Source organism: Carassius gibelio, chromosome B2 (assembly GCF_023724105.1).
Source record: "Carassius gibelio isolate Cgi1373 ecotype wild population from Czech Republic chromosome B2, carGib1.2-hapl.c, whole genome shotgun sequence".
Lineage (NCBI taxonomy): Eukaryota > Metazoa > Chordata > Actinopteri > Cypriniformes > Cyprinidae > Carassius > Carassius gibelio.
The window spans coordinates 26,445,800-26,467,310 of record NC_068397.1 but is presented as its reverse complement, the minus strand read 5'-3'; the positions used below and the strand labels follow the sequence as shown (position 1 = coordinate 26,467,310).

At 37.3% G+C, this 21,511-nt stretch overlaps 1 protein-coding gene and 1 pseudogene across 7 annotated transcripts; one reads left to right on the top strand and one right to left on the bottom strand.

Annotated features, from left to right (window-relative positions):
- The first annotated feature begins 2,667 nt into the window (after positions 1-2,667).
- On the top strand, positions 2,668-14,121 carry LOC127951576 (G-protein-signaling modulator 2). Of its 7 annotated transcripts, none has more exons than XM_052549546.1 (15): positions 2,668-2,858; positions 4,505-4,634; positions 6,553-6,774; positions 7,185-7,320; positions 8,710-8,849; positions 8,939-9,062; positions 9,162-9,277; positions 11,121-11,276; positions 11,458-11,566; positions 11,738-11,867; positions 12,004-12,092; positions 12,214-12,387; positions 12,797-12,968; positions 13,081-13,319; positions 13,431-14,121. In XM_052549546.1, the coding sequence occupies exons 2-15, from the start codon at positions 4,600-4,602 to the stop codon at positions 13,578-13,580; spliced, it is 1,992 nt and encodes a 663-aa protein (XP_052405506.1). In that variant the 5' UTR covers positions 2,668-2,858; positions 4,505-4,599; the 3' UTR covers positions 13,581-14,121. The 7 variants fall into 7 exon arrangements, with proteins under 7 accessions (XP_052405506.1, XP_052405505.1, XP_052405507.1 ...); XM_052549545.1 differs by having other exon boundaries at positions 4,324-4,634; XM_052549547.1 differs by lacking the exon at positions 4,505-4,634.
- Positions 14,122-14,272: 151 nt separating this feature from the next.
- Positions 14,273-19,172, bottom strand: LOC127950649 (NACHT, LRR and PYD domains-containing protein 1 homolog; annotated as a pseudogene).
- Positions 19,173-21,511: the final 2,339 nt, after the last annotated feature.

Sequence of the window (21,511 nt, the reverse complement as noted above, 5' to 3'; positions counted from 1 at the left end):
AAATTTTAAACTGAAAACCTTTTTAAAAAAAATTTTTTTTCTTAAATTCTTCAAACTTTCAGACTAAGCTTTCTTACACAGCATCAATGCTTGTCTACAACCTTTACTATCTAGTTTACATATTACATAAAAATATAGATTCACCTGTAACTGATGTGCTACTTCCTTGTCTGTGAACACATTCTCTGGTGGCATGACGGAGTCCTCTAAAACCCTGCTGATGATATCTGCTGTAAGTTTACAAGAGGAGGCTGATTTACCCAGAATGCCTGGGGACGACTGGGCTCGGGCCATAGCTGGTGACTGGCTGATGGGTTTAACACCCGCATTAGCTTTAGGTATTCTGACTTTAGGTGCCACTTTAGAGAAGTCAGGGAGTGGGTAATGCACCTTTCCCTGCCCGTATTTCAGCTCACTATAGGACCTGGTCCTGCTGAAGGAGCACTTAGGCTTTTGTGCATCTGCTTTAGACAGATCTAAAGAGTTGGCACTGCAGTTCTGTTTAGGACACTCTTTATTATCATCGACGTCATCCCCAGCATATGCACCATCACTGATGCAAGTCGAACCAGTTTCCTTAGATGAGCTTGACTCATTTGAAACATTTAGTTCAGCCAATCTATGGCTTTCAGCAATGCTTGGATCAGGCTCCTCCCTCACATCCTGAATCGTCTCCCTCTCTGCTACGAAGATCAGTGCAGCCTGAGAAGCTCTACTCCGCACGGTTTCATCAATGCTGTCCATCAAAGATGTCTCGGGTAGGGTCTCGGCTTCAATGATCCTGCTTGAGTTAAGCAGCTCCTCCTTGGAGAAGTGTCTGAGCAGGAAGTCATTGATGTGGTCTGCAGGTTGAATAGGTGTGGCTACAGGCTGAGCCACATCCTTTATTACTTTATGATTGGATAGAAGACCGTGAGTAAGATTAGACTGGCAAGCCTCTGTTTGTTCTGCATTACCAATTGGCATATTTAACTTATCAAGCGTAGAGTAAATCTGACTAGGCATCTCAGTAACCGTTTCACATGGAGATGCTTTTAAATTCATCTCCGTTTTGTAGTTGCTGTGTGCACCATCATATGGAAGCTCTTCATGTTCTTCATCACTGGTGTTGACTGCATCATTCTCATGTGTTCCAATGACTGGCTTCACCACAGGGGTGGTTTTCTTTACTGACGCCTTGGGTATGTTTCCCTTCCTGTTTCTGGTTTTTGAATTTTCTGTGCATTCACTGTTAACCGAGTCAACACTCTCTGAAGAGCCCTCTTCAGTCTCACATGACTCTGACAGCTCTGCATTATCTGTACACAAAATAGCTGTGGGTTGGTTAAAGTGGAGGGACAGTGGGTTTGAAATATGTTAAATCAATGTCAGTGGGACTTTAATCATACATTCTGAATGATTACCAGTCATTTACATATTCAAAAGGGAGGGGTCAGTAATATATATATATATATATTTTTTAATTAGTACCTTCAGAAGGATGCATTGAAAAGTGACAGTAAATATATTTGTTACAGAAATGTTGCATGGTACTTATAACCCATAGTATTATCTTTGAAGTTTTACAATAAGATGGATTTCATAGTCTCTCTTACCAGTGAGTTGTGGGCTCTCAGGTTCACCAGAGACCTGTGAGAGGTGAACATTGAAGGAGCCCTGCATGTCACTGAAATGCAGGCTGTCATCATCGCTGATATCAACAAATATACTCTGCTCGATGTGTCTTTCCCACAGTACTGATGAAGGTCTGCTGTGAGCGTCATCTTCACCATCCATATCCTCTGCTTCTCCCGATGACGCTCCATCTAACGCGCTGTTGCGCGTCTTCCGCGTCTCTCTATTCATTTCTTAGCAACAAGAATACACAAAATGAACATGTTATATCTGCAAGTGAATTTTTTATGTTTTTCCAATCACATAATATTATAGATATGCTAATTATATATATGCCTATAATAAATTATAATTAGATTAAAATTATACTTATAATTAATTCCGAATATTCAAGACGTAGTCTATCTGGCTGGATAAATTAGAAAATAATAAATAAAAAATAATAGTAAAAAATAACTAAATAAAACAAGAGACTACAAAAATTAACACACTAAGTAGCTCTAATAATATGACATTGCACTTACATTTGATGCTTGTTCCAAGGGTTTCTAGTTTCTAAGGCACTACAAGAGTTTGCGACGTTTTCATGAAAGAATGACATAACAGCCTATTTGAAAGGTACAATGAAGTCTCTGTCTAGTTTCTCAAGCCTGTGGTCTAGGATCTTCTTAGGCAATTTAAATAATAAATGCGGTATCTGATGCTGATGCTTTGGGCAGGTGCTACACGCGCACGGGGGTGGGGTGAAACAGGTGGTTGCTATGGGAACGAGAAGCCTTAAAATCAGCTGTCAGTCAGCCCTGCTCCAAAACGGTTTCGTTCTTTCGAAGATATAAAATAGCGAATTATTAACTGTTTTATTTTAATGGTCTCCGTTGATTTACATCACAATTAAAGCTGCATAAAAATAGTGAAGTGTTTTGGAAGTTATGTAAAACGAAGTGTTTCCCTCGCAGAGTAGAACGATAAAACATTCAAATTTCATTGGTGATTCATAGGGGGTGGAGTTATTTTTGAATACTATGCTCTGATTGGCCAGCGGAGTCACGAGCACGCCCCTTCTGTCCGTGTTTGTGTAGTTTTGTCTCTACACCGCTTCGCTGGGACCAAGAGAATTAATAAAAGGAAACTATTTTAATTCTTTTTTTGTTTACAATATGATTGGGTTTAATTGATTTTTGTTGTCGTTTCTCTTGTAAGAGACTGAACCGAGAGAAGGATCGGTGGCGAACTGGAGGAGTTGAGTGAGTATGACTGAAGTTTGGCCCGTAACGGCTGTTGAGACAGCTGCTTGCGCTAACACACACAAAAACGTCAATTTAAAAGCCAAAGTTTAAGCTGCGGGCTTAATATAATGATTACGTTAAAAGAAGGCAGTGTTACGCATATTTAAGGTCCGCGTTTTTTGACCTTCTATATAGATTGTATAAATATTTTTTCTGGCTTCATCCTGGTCTTTCTTTAACTGTTTGCTTTGGGAGTGGGACATGGGTGAGTCTGTATACAGCTTTATAAATAAGCACTGACACTGTGATGACATTGGTGTGTTTTTGCTGTTGCTTTTCCAGAATTATAGGTTGTACATTGGCATACAGTACAGTTTTTATTTATTTTTTGCTTTATTCAGACAATATTCTTATTCACTATGCTATCTGACTAACATAGCTATCCTCCTGGCACAATATACTGGAAAAGTGATTTTGGCAAATGTTTATTAGTAGCTACACACACACACACACACACACACAGTGTGTGTGTGTGTGCATGCAAAAGGGTGTAAAAGGGGACTTAAATTTGACAGCACCTCAGTAACAGCTTTTCTTCTTGCTAGGCTCTCTTCATGTCTCATCTTGTCAAGCTAACCTGCCTCTGAGGTACTCCGAGAACCACATTGTTGTTTTTCTGTAAGAATTAGACACACAAACCAGTTTTGTAACTGACTCTGTGTTTTGAAGTTCTCTTTGTTCTTTGGAATGAAGAATAAAAGTACAATGATTTTGAAGGTCTTTGGCATTAATGTTATTACATGTTTTAGCAGGCAGTGTATCTCCACTCTTGGTTGAGAGTGAGTGTGGTTCACTTTTTGGTGTCAAGAAAAAAAAATGGACTGTGTGTTTAATGTCTTTTAATGAGGAAAGAAATATACAAGAACTGTAGTGTAGTGGAATCACGATGTCAGCTTAACAATGTAAGTCATCGGCGATGGACGATGGCATTGTCTATAGGCCCAACCCTATTCCTCAAGCTGATTATCTTATTGCTGGATTAGTTTGGTAATGACAAATCAGCTTTCCAAATGTCACAGAGGTGGAATATGTTTAAAAAGTGACCGACAGTTACCATTAGAGTTGAAAATAGTCTCCTCTTTTTCCTGCTGTGATTCTTTTTACATCTGTGGGGCTTTGTAAGAGAAGGATGAACAAAACTCTTCTCTTGCCGCAAACCTGAATGCGTTTTCTTTCATGATTTGGTACTGGCCTGCTTGCATGGCAGATAATGAACTGTGTTCATGGGCCAGTCGCTCTTGCTTTCTCTCTTGTTGTTGGGTCCCTTGATTTCGCTTTCAAATACACAAAGCTGAAACACACACACACACACACACACTCTTAATATCTGCCTCCACTCCATGTGTCCACCGCTTAGTGGGTGTTGCCATGGCATACGCACAGAATGAGGCTTCACTCTTGGCATCTTTTGTTCTTTTCACAGAGAGCTCCGGAAGAGAGCATCCTGTACAAAACACACACACAAACACTCACTTCCCAGATCCATGCGGTGAATATTAGTCTGAATACGCTCATCTGTAGTGCACTGGACTCCACCACTGCTAAACATCAGAGTGACTTTGGAAGAGTTTACAATTTATTCATACTTTTTTTCTGGGATTCAGTTCATTAGTCTTCCCTGTTGGATTACTTTCTGGACTTGACTCGGATCAGTACTTCATAATGCTCTTCAGTGGCTGCGAGCAGTACAGTGTTTAGCATGCAGAATGAGAACCGGACCGTTGTCCATTACAGGTAAGCATGCAACACTTGAATTACGTTTTCTTTTCAGTTGTAATGTATCCTTTAAGATATGTAGAGCTAGTCCAGTGTTTACTCATTCATAAAGGAATTCAATTCAAAGAACTAAAATTTTGTTCACATGCCATGTTATCATAGATTGTACCATAAATGTGTAATTTGTCTCTTGATCTAGTACCTACAATTTATTTTAAGGATACAAGTAGGCTTATAATCAAAACTTTTCAATAATTCAATAAATAATTTATAATTGCTTGTCATCTTATGCATCTCCCTTTATGTCTTAAAAAAAATTATGGGGGAAAGTTTGCAAAAACATTTTCTAAGGCAGTATTATTGTAGAGCTTTAGTGTGTGTGTGTGTGTGTGTGTGTGTGTGCGGGAGAGAGAGAAAGAGCAGGTGTGCCCCAGTTTAATCAATATTAAATATCACTGTGAATCATTTATGACGATTGCCCATATTATGTTCTGCAGTCCATGAGTTGGGTTAGTTTTAATCTTTTAGTCAGTTGATGTTAGCATTGTTGTATGCATTGTTAGCCATGCATATTTAGTAATATTTACATTTATGCATTTGGCAGATGCTTGTATCAACTTATATTCAGGATTCAGGGTATCTATTTTATCATTACTTGATTTGCTTGGGAACCCATGACCTTGTTGTTGTTAGTGCATTGCTGTACTGTTGAATGTACAAAGTAGATTTTTAAGATAACCATAACCAGACTAATTTGCATTAATTTCCCGAGACCGGTTTGTCATGAGAAACAAATAACAATCACTGTTTTTGAGTTTCTTTAAATCAAATCGATTCCATTTTTTATATTCAAGATGAAAGCTCTCTGAATTGTGTTGTCTGTTAATCAGTTGTATGAGGAAATGAGTTTCTAATCTCTGTAGTGTCCCTCTCTGTGTGCGCACTAATCACACACGGCAGTGGAAAGCAGAAACACAATCAGATTAGCTGTTCATGTGCTGACCATGACAGTTTTTGCCTAAGCCATTTTCAACCTCTGCCCTCAAAGACGTCCGATGTGACATTGTATGATAGACAACTGCTGTGTAGAATATTCTTTTAAAAATCATTTGAGTTTGTAGTGGTGTAATTCCTGGTGGAGAATTGGGTTGATTGGCAGCCTCATCGTGATGTATGAGCGTTTGGGACAGCTGGTTTTAGAGATTACAGCCCTGTCGGAGGACTTTTTAAGGAGCCAACGAATCCTTTTAGATGCCTTTTACATGTCCAGCTTTCTTTGATTGTGTGAGGCGTGAAGGCACCAGGTAGGGCCTCTACAAACTCTGAACGGACTGGTTTTTATGTTTAGGGGTTCATCTATTATGGAAAACTAGTAAAAATATTTGCAAGGCCTGATTGATTTGCCACATATTATGCAGTGTCAGATTGATTGGTAATGAATTTTTGTGTTGGGTCCATTTCCCATTGTTTAATTAATTTGTAAGGAGTTTTAAGGGCTTTACATTGGGCAGTATTCATCTACTAATGTGATGAAAATTCACACAGCTAATGTATATACCCTAACATACAATAAATGATAAAAAATATATATATATTTCCCTGATATTGTGTATTCTTTGGATAGAAATTATGCCCTATATGCCCCCCAAAATTAGGACTTGTAACCAATTTTTTTTTTTTTTTTTTCCAAAAGTCAAACTGCCACTTTTTTAACTTTCCCTACACAAACAAATCAGTGGTCTGTTATGGCAGCACCTTATTCTCATATAATTTTCCCAGTGTTTGAGTTAGATCCTTAAAATTTTAAACATTTAAAGATAAAATTTGTATGTTTTTGTAATGAAGACATGCTGCCTTCTCAATTTATTTCTACTAATGTTACTACAGAGAGATAACCGCTCAACCATTCATAAAATATTTTTGCTGCCCCCTGCAGGATGGAGGCATCCTGTTTGGACCTGGCTCTGGAGGGGGAGCGTCTCTGTAAGGTGGGGGATTACAGCGCCGGTGTTTCTTTCTTCGAGACCGCCATACAGGTTGGCACAGAAGACCTCCAGGTTCTGAGTGCCGTCTACAGTCAGTTGGGCAATGCATACTTCCATTTGCATGACTACAGCAAAGCTCTGGAGTTCCACCACCATGATCTTACACTAACTAGGTATATTTACACACCTTTACAGGAGATGTAGCTTCCCCAACTGCTCAACAGTTAGGGCTTAGTAAGGTTTCAATAAATGCTGTCATCAAATAATCCTGGGTTTAATAAATCCAAGAATAAAAAACATTTATAAATATATTACCGTAGAAAATACTGTAATATAATAATAGAAAAATAATAGAAAATTACCATAGAAAATACTGAAAGTAATGTTTCTTAATGGTTTTACTCTATTTTGTTATCATAAATATGCAGCCTTGGGTGAGCATAAGAAAGCAACAACAACAACAAAAATGTGTAATGTTGTGCAAATTCTCAGTGTTTCAGTTGTATTACCTATAATTAATTCTCTTTAGGATTGTATAATATTTATATTTAATGTTAATGAAAGCACTGATTTGTTCTCTCAGGACCACTGGGGATCGGCTCGGTCAAGCCAAAGCCAGCGGTAACCTGGGGAACACATTAAAGGTTTTGGGACGCTTTGATGAAGCGGTGGTCTGCTGCCAGAGACATTTAGATATTGCCAGGGAACAGGGCGACAAGGTGAGGGATTTGTTTAATGTACACAATAGACATTACCATAATGGAAAATATTTCATACAAGACATACACGTGGATATTTATTAAAAGGTGAAGAACCACCATCTTACATTATTTGCCCCATGAAAATGACAGTGAAGCATATTTTATTAGATTGTATTATTTTTAATGTGAACAGGTTTTATTCTTTTTTTTTTTTTTTTTTTACTGATTTATTTAAAAATATATTACCTGAATGTATTTTATAATTTTTTTCAAGTGTAGATTTGAAACATCTTTTATGTCTTTTTGTATACCTTGTGTAATTTATTCTGAGATCACTATAAAAATAGCATTGATGCTGGCATGGTGTTAAAATGAATGAATAAATAGTGCAACATATTATGTTTAAATTTATTTTATTATTATTATTAATTGACACTTCGCATTTGCGATTAGGGCTTAGCAAAAAAATAGATTTTTCGATTAGTCCTTTCTTTAAATCACTTCATTTCGATATCGATTCTCAAAAGGCGTGAATCGATCTTCTCCTATTTTTATTTCAGCAAACATTTAAAAGAAGATTTGATTAATGTGAAACTTTAGTCTTCTTCACTAGATGTCACCCTCTTATTTACCTCGTGCAATGTCACAACAGAAAGCCTGTCACTCATTCAGTGCTTATCATGGCGGATATACTGTTGACGAGAACAAAGTGTGATTTGCAATGCTCAGGTATTATTCTATAGTAATACTACAAATCTGTGGATATCTGTGTGACATGCGTAAAGGCGCCATCATCTCCACAATGAATGAACGGAAGATGGTGCAATGCTGTTCTATGAAAAAATCAAGAATCTAATTGAGAGCTTGTGAATCAAATTTGAATCGAATCGAGACATCTGAATCGATACTCAGCCCTATTTAGCGATTCATTCTGATGAGGTAATTATAATAATACTGCATTAGAAAGCTCTGGCAATGGCATTGACTAGAAAAATGAGCTTGCAAACTGACAAACAAATCAAATTAATAGATTATAAATTAATGCTCTAATTGTACAAAACTTTTTGTAAATGTGATTTCATCATTGCTGACTATTTCAATCATACATTTTTGTGAATCTGATGAATAAATCAACAGGTCTTTATCTACCCAAAAATCAAAGTTGTGAATTGTCAAAGTGATATAGATTTTGAGAGCTTGTTTTAAAAAAACACAGATACACACACACACACACACACACACACACACACAAAAGTCAGCGAAACTAAGATAAAAACAAAAAACAAATGCAATTTCCGTCTTTGTTTTTTATTTTATGCTGGAAGCTTCCATAAGATGCACCCGGGTATATAATTAGCGTCTGAGGTTTTTTTCTTTCAATTTATTTAATTTGCTTTTTACCTAAAGGTGGGGCAGGCCAGAGCACTTTATAATTTTGGAAATGTGTACCATGCCAAAGGGAAGAGCATCTGCTGGAGCGGAGCAGAACCTGGAGACTTTCCCGAGGAGGTCATTACAGCACTTAGAAAAGCCGCGGAGTACTACGAGTGAGTACCACCAACACCCACGTGATTGAACATTTTTGTGTGTATGTTACAGTTTTTGTACATCCTCCTCCTTTTCTCCGGTTGCTTAGGGCGAACCTGTGTATGGTGAATGAGCTCGGAGACAGAGCAGCACAGGGCAGAACGTATGGAAACCTGGGAAACACATACTACCTGCTAGGAAACTTCAGGGATGCAGTGGCCTCTCATGAACAGGTGAGTGTTTGGTTTCATCATTTGGTTATGAAAATTCTAATAACTGTAAGGCTGTGCAAAAGCACTCACTGCACTGTACGTGAACTATTTGTCTTCCAGCGTTTGCTTATAGCTAAAGAGTTTGGTGACCGCTCTGCCGAAAGGAGAGCCTACTGCAACCTGGGAAATGCTTGTATATTCCTTGGGGAGTTTGAGAGGGCTGCAGAACATTACAGGTGAGTGTAATATTTAAATATTTTTTTTTTCTTAAATTATTCATTTACTTACTTATTTTCTGAGCGAGAGAGAGAGAAAGAGCATTACATATTACAGCCCTGTTAAGGTGGGGTTTGATATAAATATTGTTCCAGGGTTACCAGGGGTCTTTAAGTCTTCTTTTTCAGTTGATTAAATTAAAGGTCATTTGAAGTCATAATTATCATTTTATTAGGTCTTTGAGAATGGAAAACATTTCTGTTATAGTTTTTTTTTTTTTTGAGGGTGGAAAAGAGAATTGTGGTACATGTTAACGAGATAATTAAATTTAAAAAGTAAATAATATAATTATTATAATTAGTAAATTAGTGCATGATGCCAAGTTCAAAGACAAAAATGGTGTGTGTTACACATTCCACAGTCTCACGCAATAGGTGTATATTACACTTTTATGACAGTTAATTGCTTATGATCTACTGTTGGTGAATGACTACTTTATGGTTTTTATCAGTGGTCAACCGATATTGGAAATTAATTTATTTATTTTATTTTATTTTTTTGACTGCCGATATCTTGGAAAGCAAAGGGGCCGATAGGTGATATAAAGCTTATATATATATATATATATATATATATATATATATATATATATATATATATATATATATATATATATATATATATATATATTGTTTTTGTTTTTTTTATATTTACAAAATTTTAATAATTTAACAATGGATAAAGATTTTTTGTAAAATAAACATACATGACACAAATAAATATTTAATAAAAATATATTTAAAAAGGAAGTAAACACTGTAACCAAAAAACAGGGCACTCAGTATTCTGGTAAGTTTGTGTGCATTGGGAATCATATTTTTCAAATAAAGCCAAGGTAACATTCATTTAACATACAGCATACAATGAAAATTGCATGAATATGACAATGGGCAAATGCTTAAAGCACAGCAAAATTTGAAATCACGAGTTTAAAATTTAAAGCATTCAATTCACACAGACCGACAGTTACACATAGAACATCCGATCATGCTGGATATAAATGCACACTTCACAGGATCTCACAGTTGGATTCGACTAAGTTTGCAGCGTTTGTGAATTTAAATGTTCATTAGCCATTCAAAGATTTGTGTAAATGATTTAAATCCATATTTGCTTAATTCTGATGTCAAACAAGAAAGTATTATAATGTTTCCCTTCCTATTACTAATATATAAAAGTAATGATACTTTTTTGTATACATTGATTCCTTTGTTTAACCGTTCTTTCCGATTATTAGACAGACTTCTATCCATATTAGACAGAACTGTTAAAGACGACCGTAAACAAGAGGGAGTTTGGCACACCATCAAAACAAAAGTCCCGCCTCAAACTCATCGGCCAAGCAGAAAACTTATCGGCTGATGCCGATATTTGAAAAATGGCAAATATCGGCCAATATATCGGACATGTCGATTCATCGGTCGACCACTAGTTTTTATTTTGTAATATTTAGTAGATTGTTGTAAATGTGCGTATTTTATCTCCCCCATCTTTTTGAATCAGCAGCTGTAAGTAATAAAGCACACAGATTTCCAAAAAAGATTCCCTTTGCGTTTTGGTCTTATTTTTTATTAAAAGTCCCAGATTATGCATTAAATCTTTATATATTATTATACTCTATATATATTATTATCTGACATTTAAGTCAATAGCTGGATTTCATCTAAATGTGAACTGAATTAGGTGTGTTTCCATAAAGTTGAGTAAATGACCTAGTAACCAACAGTTAAAAAAAAAAAAAAAAAAAAAAAACTCTGTTGTGGTTCTATTTGAGCTTTGACAGTGATTGTGTTCTGATTGCAGGAAAGCTCTACAGTTGGCGCGGCAGCTAAAGGATCTGGCAGTGGAGGCTCAGGCCTGCTACAGTCTGGGCAACACGTACACACTGCTGCAGGACTATGAGAGAGCTATCGACTACCATCTCAAACATCTCATAATCGCTCAGGACCTCAATGACAGGTGATCTCACACACTAGGAATCATGTTTTGGTTGTGGCCAACTGATATCTAAAGAACAGGGTGGCAAACGGTCAAATAAATGCATATATGTAAATACCCCCATGTTCCCTGATAAAACAAAAACAATTATAAAGCATAGTAATAATTTACTTACTCATTATGGAAGGTATGTTTTCTGCAGGATCGGTGAGGGCAGGGCCTGCTGGAGTTTGGGAAACGCACATACAGCACTAGGGAATCATGACCAGGCCATGCACTTTGCAGAAAAGCACTTAGAAATTGCAAAAGAGGTGCGTGCAGTTATAGACCCATCAGTAGGTGCATATCTGGAAGTACCATTGATGTTTGTTCTGATTGATGTCTTGCTCTAAACTGCAGAAGGGTTATATTTATATTGAATAAATAAATAATTATTGCTTAGGATGTATTTGAAATAAATGGCCGAATTGTCTTGTTTACAGACTGGTGATCGTAGCGGGGAACTGACTGCTCGCATGAATGTCTCAGATCTCCAGATGGTCCTCGGCCTCAGTTACAGCACAGACAATTCAGTACTTTCTGAGAACAAAGAGATCGACTACAACCTGCATGGTACACAAAAACAGCACTAGGTCTCCCTTCAGCCATAGTATCCCAAATTCCTCTGTATGATTAATCACTGGAATAAAGTAAGGGACCACTGCATTTAAGGTTTTAAACCGATTGACTTGGCTTGTTGTTTTTCCAGGAGCCAGACCTAGGATGAGCCGACGGCACAGTATGGAGAACCTAGAGCTGATGAAACTCACACCAGACAAAATCAACGCGAATGTAAATGTATTTATCCGATTCATAACTCTTTTAATAGTCATCAGTTCATAAGACAATGAAGCAGAAATGTATGTTTTTAAATCTCAGCATCAGGGATTCATAGAGCAATTTAATATCTGTCCTGCAGGGTCAGAAGTGGACCAGTGATATCCTCTTCAAGCAGTCCAGATCCTCACTGGCCAAGTCATCCTCAAAGCTATCCTTTGTCAATCGTTTCCGAGGAAAGAAGCATAAACTGCAGAGCAGCTCCAGTAAAATCCTGCAGGATACCAGCAACACACGGGAAGCTCCTCAGAACAAAGTACTAAAACAACATACAAACACGTTTATTAGGGATGCACAATTTTATCGGACCAATATCGGAATATATAATATAATTATATTAAAAATAATTATATATTGGCATCGGCTATCGGCCAAATGAGTTGAAAGTTATCGGCATATCGGCAAAAATCCAATACCATGCATCCCTAATACTTATTAAATCCTATAGAAATCCAAGTAAAAAAAGACTCTATTTATTAGTTGAGATTTTTGATCTGAGAAAGATTCATGAGTCCATATTATTCTAAAGAAAAAGTTTTTGTAACATTGTCATCAAAACTTGCTTCACACCTGAAATGTCTGAACAGTTCATAAATTAAAATTGTGTATGTGTTCTCAGTTCTTCAGAGGGAATTTGTTTTAACCTTTGACCTCTTTGCTTCCAGCATGGGAGTACTGATGTGTTAGGAGACGAGGGCTTCTTTGACTTGCTGAGTCGTTTCCAGAGCAACAGGATGGATGACCAGCGTTGTGCCATACAGGATGGGAGGAGCCACCTGTCTGTCAATTTTAGCCCCGCCTCCCCACCCACCACCCCGCCCAGAACCATCAGGAAATGTTAGTCTTCCTTCATGTTATTTATTGAATTTGTCTTTGAATGTTCCAAAAAAATAGCATTAAAATGACGTGAATATCATAAATGTAGCTGAACACGTTTCTGTATATCCAGCATTCTCCGAGTCGGCTGCATCTCCAGGTCAGGAGCCGTTCCTCAGACTGCTGGCCAGCGCTCAGGGCAGGAGGCTGGACGAGCAGAGGGCAGGAACAGGGAACAGTCTACCCGGCCTGCGCACGCTGTCTGAACACAGCAGCACTAGCAGCAGACAGATGATCCTCAGCCAGGTCATGGCCAGCACAGATGCCACTGAACCTGATGATCAGTTCTTCGACATGCTCGTCAAGTGTCAGGTGAGAACATGCTTGAAATAACCGGAGTGGAAAACGAGTGCAAAATAGCAGCTATAGGAAAGGAATTGCATTCATTTAAAGCCATTAATTTCATTTTACTGTCTCTCTCAGGGGTCCCGTCTGGATGATCAGAGGTGCGCCCCTCCTCCACCCTCCTCCCGTGGCCCCACCGTCCCGGATGAAGACTTCTTCAGCCTCATCATGCGCTCACAGGCCAAGAGGATGGACGAGCAGAGAGTCACACTACCCTCCTGCCGCTGAACAAACCATAAGTCTTCTGAACTTCATAATCAGAATTGAGCAAATTTTTATGCACACGAGTTTTACAAATTTAACGCTGGCAATACACACATGATCAACACAATAATGATCGAGTAACACAGTATGAACGGTGTCCTGTCTACTACATGATTATGAATGGCTTTTTGTGTACAGCTGTTCTTACCGACTCTGGGGAAAATGTCTTTGTAAATAACACATTTAAATTTTTTACTGGATTTATGCTCTTGTACATTTGCATTTGTAAGGATGTCAAAGGTTGTTTTAGTTTAGGATGCATTGTTTTTATTATGACCAAGTCAGTGACTCAGTTAATTTGTATTTATTTAAATAACATTGTTACTTACACTACTAGTTACCTTCTAGTTAGTATATGTAGTTGTGACAAAAATATCTCTGAATTTCTTTTTTTGTAATGTCATATTTAGATGATAAAAAAATAGTTAAACTATGTCAAAGTGGTTGATACAGTAACATTTACAACAAAGCTGTGTAGAAATAAAACCTGTACAGAAAAACTTAACCTTGTTCAGTGTCTTTATAAGACAAGAAAATGTTTTGCAACAGTCTGTTGTTTAAATCAAATTTTTACAGGCAAGCAGAGCATGTGAATGCTCTTTAATTCCAGCAGTAACTTAAATACTGTTCTTCAAAAGTACAGTAGGGTGAGCTCTCCAGTGCATTGATCACTTGTAGTTAACATCATTTCCCAAATCATGTAAAATACAACGTAGAATCATCAAGCAAAAAAAGTTTTAAAAGTCGGGTAAAGGCAGATGATTTAAAAGGTCGGGATCTTCCAGAAGAATGCAGATGAACATTTCTTTCACAGTGTCACTACCTTTACGCACTATGCTGCAGATCTTCCTCATGCTGGCTTCACTGGTTGAAGTTGGATGTGTGATTTCAGAATATAATTCTTCATGAATGATTTGCTTCTGCAGCAGGTTGTCTGCAACGTTATTCACATTTTTAACTCTTTTAATAGAAGCATGCCAGTTTCTATCAAAAACTTAACTTTATCAAAGTTGACACCCACTTTTGGAAACAAATTCAATTCTGAATTAAGCATCATGGATCCAAACAAAGCTTTGTAAATTTTTGAGGTCCATACTGATTTCTGATCATCCACTCGGCTAAGAGTCATATCAATGTCATCGACAACAGGATTTATGACCTCAAAGAAGTTTGGCTTAATGTCTCCTCTTAGTTTGATCGCTTTGGGTTGGACAGAAGCACCAGGAACATCAAGACTGTGTTGTTTATTCATCTGTAATGGAGTTTCAGGTCTTGAAAGACTGATTTGATGATTCGACTTTTCCACTATTTTAATTTTTTTCTTCAAAAAGCGAATCTACTGGTAAAAAATACACATGGAGAATGATGGGATATTTGTGTGTCAGGAAGATCAGTAGATCACAGTGCACTTTCACTGCTATCCCTAGTTTCATAAGCATCGTTTTAGGAGAAAAAGATGGTTGGAGTACTTTAGCATGAAAACGAGTCAACTCCACTGATTCCAAGGATATTCCCTCATCTTCAACACTGAGGACCTTTACACTTTGTGTGAGAGAGGGGTCTGACTCTGCTAAACAGGCATAATGAGGTAGATGTGCCTCCTCCAGTTTCCCTGAGATCACTGTCACATCAATCACAGGACCAATTCTCTCACACTGAAGCCTCTCCAGCTCTTCACTGAGGAAACCTCCATCCACTGCACGATACTGGAGAGTGATGTCACCAGCACAGACCCATCGCATTCTGGTCCTGCTGCACTCGAATCGACCCGCCGGAGTGCTGATCCTGAACTCTTTTATTTTATCTCTTAAATCTCTTAAATTATCTCACTCTTCCAGCTCTTTCAAAATATTTGGTTTGAAGTGAATCTCCACTTTCTCATTACAGCTGTGACTCCAGTCCTGTTCTTTGCACTGATCAGTGAGTTTACTGCATTTCCTCCTTTAAAAAAGAAAGGAAAGGAGAAAAGGAAAGGATGTGACGTGTGGCCAAGTATGGTGTGCCATACCTGGAATTAATGCTTTGCATTTAACCCATCCAAGTGCACACACAAAATAAAAAATAGGCACAATTAGCTATAATGTAAACACCATTTTGTAGATATGCACAACACATTGATTTAATTCCACAATGTAAATAGACCCAGTGTTTGAAGTTTTGTAGTTAAGTTGTTAAATACAGCTATTATATGTCATTAGATAAAAAAAAGTCTAAAGCACACAAACCCTTCGATGATCAAAGTGCAGTGTGGATCTGTCAGTGATTTCTTCAGTAACGTGAGCCCCTCCTCCAAAACCAATCCAGTGACACTGACACGACAAAATAACATAACATTCAACTGTTATAATGACAAAACAGCACAAAATATTTTAGATTTTTCTGTTAATTATCTCTATTAACTTTTGCTTATAATGCAAAAAACACAACAATGTAGTTAGCAGTAAGAATATCATTGTGAAGTGTCAAAACCGAGTATTCTATTCTTTTATTCACATTAAATGAATGAATTTTATTCACATTAAATTAATAAGTCTTACCATATTTCTTGCAGACTGCTACAGGCCTGAATGAGAGCGAGAATCCTGAGAGCCCAGCTCCGATTCAGACTGAAGACGATCAGCTCCACACTCTTCAGATCACACACAGAGAGCAGGAAAGAAAACAGAGCATCCGCTTGTTCATTAGACTCTGGAGAACTGCAAGCAGCACAATGGTACAAAAGTAAGGACGGAATACCAATCAGAAGAAACTAAATGCTAGTTTGATGTTGGAGATTATATTTACTCAGGGTTGTGTATACTCTGTTTGTGGAATCTCTGGAAGAAGATTTTCCAGTCAGAGTTTCTTAACGCTGAGCGAGGACAAGTGAGAGTGATGTGTGAGAGAGACTCAAACATCTGTCTGTGCCTCACATCCAGCCTAAAAAAAACATCCAGCCAGACTTCACTAATTCAGCCAATTAATTATAATACAAATATTTTTGGTACTGTAGTCTAAAAACTGACATGTAAAGATTGAAATGTGTGTGCAATGTACCTGATGTCCTTATCACAAAGCAAAAAACTGAGAGATGAGAAGAGACTCATCATTGTAAATGTCTTCCTCAACACTTGCAAACAAATTAAACAAGCAGACAAGTGAAGTTAGTAAAAGCTCTTGGATAATTATTTTTATTTGTATTTTTTCCAGATGCCACTTGCAGTAATATTCTATATATAACCCAATGACATTAAATGTTGGCTTAAGTGTCCAAAATGTATATGGGGCCACTGTAAAATTAAGAATTCTGAATGTATTATGCAAATCCTTTAACCTGAGCTGCTGTAGACTGGTGCAGGTTTGGACGAGAGAAATGATCCCACAAGCCCAGATCTCATTCAGAACGACCAGCTTCAGAACCAGCGTCTTTAAACCCACAGAGCGAAATGAAGACAGCAGCAAACTGACATGCTCATGAAGAGCTGAAGAACTGCAAAAAAAATATTTGACCACAATTCATTTGAAAAACAGTTAATCTATTGATGAGATAAACAGTTAATCTACTGATGAGATAAACAGTTAATGACAAAATTATTATTTTTCTTACTCTTCTGCTACTTTTTCTGTCTTGCTGAGTCTCTGTAAGAAGAGTGACCAGTCAGTGCTGGATAACTCTGATTGTGGACATGTAAGTGTGAAGTTTAAGACTCCTGGAAATGATAGATTCTTTTCTGAGGAGCTCAAAGACAACCTGAAACAGAGACACAAAGACACTTTTTCTTGTGTTCTGGAAAAAAAAATTATACCATCTTGGTAAAACAGATTATACGTCTAGTTTCTTACAAGACATCTTCATGTGTGACTGACAGGTCAAGTGACCATATGAGACTTTCAGCACTGTATTCATCCTCTTGAACTCTTATCAGTCAGAACAAAGACACAAAATATGACACAAACATGGCTTATTTTAAAACTTTAAAATAAAAAGATAACTTATTCAACAACTAATAAATCATTGGATTGTGACATTTATGTTAAATATAGAAAAAATGATGTTACATTCAGAGTGAAAATTATTGTCTCTTTCTTTGACCCTATCGGAAGTAAGATTTTTATATTAAAATTACTTCAGTTTTCTCAAGATTTTTGATTCACCAAGATTCTGGATCAACTCCCCAACATCGTAGAGGTAGTCCACTGTCAACCTGAGGTCATGAACATGAAATATATTTCAATGACAAATCAAAATGTGTTCATACAGAAAAATAAATAAATAAATAACAAAATAACTTAAAGGGGGGATGAAATGCTCGTTTTCACTCAATATCCTGTTAATCTTGAGTACCTATAGAGTAGTACTGCATCCTTCATAACTCCAAAAAGTCTTTATTTTTATTATATTTATAAGAGAAAGATAGTCTGTACCGATTTTTCCCGGAAAAACACGAGTGCCTAGAGGCGTGACGTGTGGGCGGAGCTAAAGAATCACGAGCGCCAGTAGGCTTTTGAGTTGAGAGCATGTGGAAGCTGTGACACAGATCCAGAGGCTGAAATTTAACAAGAGCAGCATTAGCAAAGGCGGTATGTTATGTGGTATGTACTGAAACTGTATATATTTGCTTAGCGGTTTTGGAAAATGACTAAGTTCCACTTTATGTCGTCTTTTTTATTTATTTTTTTTAAGCTGTACATGTGGAAAGTGCAGTTTGATGACAACATCGCATGTTGTTTACTTGATGTGCTTATGGGCCAATAGCTAAGTTAACAACACAGAGATATTTGAAGCAGTTTTACTCACCGCATGTGGTTCCAACACACAATCGTGACCCTTTTCCGTTGGGACTGCATTATCCTTAAGAAATAAACGATGTGCATTCCGAAATGTAGGGAACAAACAAAAACACTTGCACAACTCCGTTGATGCTCTGTAAATATAAACTCCATCCACTGGTCCCTTAATGCTGTTTCTCTTTTGGTAATCTGTGCAGGGTTGTCTTGCCCTGGCAACCAAAAACACACTTCTTTTGTGACTTTTCGCGACGCTCTCGCTCTGATCAGGCTGTGCTCAGCCTCTCAGTGCTCTGCTATACAGGAGCGCGCGCTCTTCTGCACTTAGGACCCATATAAGGAAATTCCGTATGAAGTTATTTTTGATTCAAAACAACTGAACACCTGTGACAGTGCGATTTGTAGTTGTAAAGAAAAGCCACACATGTGTATCAGTAAATTTGAAGTCACAGAGAGAAATGTTTTAAGAGTTGCAAACCTGTAGACTTTTTTTTTCTCTCCCACAAACACAACACAAGTTACACCTTCTCAAATTCTTCATTGCAGGTGCACAAATCCTATTCTACAAATCACACATTTAGAAACTCGTACGCTCACATTTTTGAAACAATTGCTGCAGTGAATGTGGTGCAAAACGCATTTACACACCCGCATCAAGAAATGTGAAGTCGTGGAGAAATGTTGAACATCTGCAAATCAATACGTGAATTCATCAAATGAGTTGCACACTTGTAGAATGTTTTCTCAGAAATGTCTTGTATATTTTTCTAACACAAACACAAAATGCATAACTACTACATTTGCTTGAATCTTCTGCGATGAATCTAAAACACTGTTTTTGGCTTTCAAGTGACAAGTTTTGCGCTCTCCCTTTTGCACCGAGATATTTGGTTCAAAATTGATTTGTGCATCTGTAGAGTTAGTGGGCGGGACTGTTTAGAGATTAGTGAATTTCAGCCAATCAGAAGAGCTAATTTGGCTCGCTGCTGAGCATAGACTCATGGTGTCATATTCACATTGTTTTTCATGGCATATAGTTTATCCATAATGTTAGACCATTGCTATAAAATAATAGTTTTTTTCTTAATATAGAAAAGGCACTTTTGATTTTGTTGTAAAAAAAAATAAAAAATAAAAATGCTAAATGATGCTTGGCTTATTTGGGCTGTGATAAATCTTTCTTTGGTAGTCCATCATCTGTGCTCTTGCTGTTGTGAAGCATGTGTCCATCTTGGAGGCTGAGGAGAAATTCCTGCGAGGACCTGTCATTGACGCAAGCTACTGAAACGATTCTATAAAGGACAAAATGTTGAAACATGACATCCTGCCATAATATATAAATAACCATTGTTTATACCACTATGCAACTTTTGCTTTATTTATTTTTATCAGTGAGTGGGATCACTGACAGCAGGATAAAGAAACAATTAAAGAAGAGTGGCAAGCCATAGGAGAGTCATCTACAGGAGTCATGCTGTTAAGAAATAACCAAGTCATGGTGTTATTTTTTTTTTGAACAACAATGTTGTCTCTTTCTTTGAAATGACCCTTGGAACTTTAGAAAAGGGTTAAATTGTGTTTGTCTTCATAAAATGCTATGTAGGGCATGTTTTGTTGCTGTATGACGAGCAGTTGTGAATTGTACAGCAAATATTTCATTTAGGATCCATATGATTACACAGTGCTGTCTAATGGCCTGAATATGGTTAATATCTAAGTATAACTTAATATAAATTCACAACATCATATATCAGTCAGTCTCCTGTATATAAAACCAGTTTCTAAATATAAATAATACAGTTTACAGTAGGTCATAGGTCTGCAGCCTCCCCCTACTGGACGCATGAGGAACAACAGGGGCGTAAAACTACTTGGGGTGTATATCTACCGCTACAGTTCCCAAGCCTCCACCTACTCAGCAACGAGCCAAAGTAGCTCTTCTGATTGGCTGAAATTCACTAATCTCTAAACAGTCTGCCCACTACCTCTACAGATGCACAAATCACTTTTGAACCAAATATCTAGGTGCAAAAGGGAGAACGCGAAACTGGTCACTTGAAAGCGAAAGACGGTGTTTGAGATGCATCGCAGCAGATTCAAGCAGCTGTAGTTATGTATTTTGTGTTTGTGTTAGAAAAATATAAAAGACATTTCTGAGAAAACATTCTACAAGTGTGCAACTCTCATTTGATGAATTCACGTACTGATTTGCGGATGTTCAACATTTCTCCACGACTTCACATTTCTTGATGCGGGTGTGTAAATGCGTTTTGCACCACATTCACTGCAGCAATTGTATCAAAAATGTGAGCGTACGAGTTTCTAAATGTGTGATTTGTAGAATAGGATTTGTGCACCTGCAATGAAGAATTTGAGAAGGTGTAACTGTTGTGTTGTATTGGTGGGAGAGAAAAAAAGTCTACAGGTTTGCAACTCTTAAAACATTTCTCTCTGTGACTTCAAATTTACTGATACACATGTGTGGCTTTTCTTTACAACTACAAATCGCACTGTCACAGGTGTTCAGTTGTTTTGAATCAAAAATAACTTCATAATTCCGCTCCATCTAACGTCACACAGAGTCATACTCGAAAAAAACTTTCCGAAACTTGTGACAAACCGGAAGAGGTTTTTTTGGAACAAAAATACTCCTTCAAACGTACAACTTAATTTTTGAAACTTTGTCCATGTTTAGCATGGGAATCCAACTCTTTAACAGTGTAAAAAACTCAGTATGCATGAAATAGCATTTCACCCCCCCTTTAAGCAGAAATACACAATGGGTCTCATTCATGAAACACGATCAGAACGAATTTTTGTGTAAATCGTGTGTAAAGATTCTGGTGTAAATTCTCAGATTCATTAAAATGTTCATATTTTCCAAATATTAGTTGGAATGAAATAAATCACCTGCTCCCAGACACGCGTAAATAGTGAGTTTAACATCCGAACGTTTTGCTCATTAATAAGGCTGCATTTTAATTCACCTTAATCGAGCAGTACACAGCATTTTGAAAAAATACTATTACATACGGTTTTTCTTTTTACTTTTATTATGAGAGCCAGTAATAGCATCTACAAACGGAACACTTTAATCAAATAATTAATTGCTTTCAGGGCTGGGCAAA

What these genes read in the sequence shown, in the direction of transcription:
- LOC127951576 (XM_052549543.1), top strand. Translation starts at nt 5,868, where the DNA reads ATGCCTTTTACATGTCCAGCTTTCTTTGATTGTGTGAGGCGTGAAGGC. An exon ending in AGGGCTGCAGAACATTACAG is followed by an intron (nt 9,278 to 11,120) that starts GTGAGTGTAATA and finishes TTCTGATTGCAG; the next exon opens with GAAAGCTCTACAGTTGGCGC. An exon ending in AAATCAACGCGAATGTAAAT is followed by an intron (nt 12,093 to 12,213) that starts GTATTTATCCGA and finishes TCTGTCCTGCAG; the next exon opens with GGTCAGAAGTGGACCAGTGA.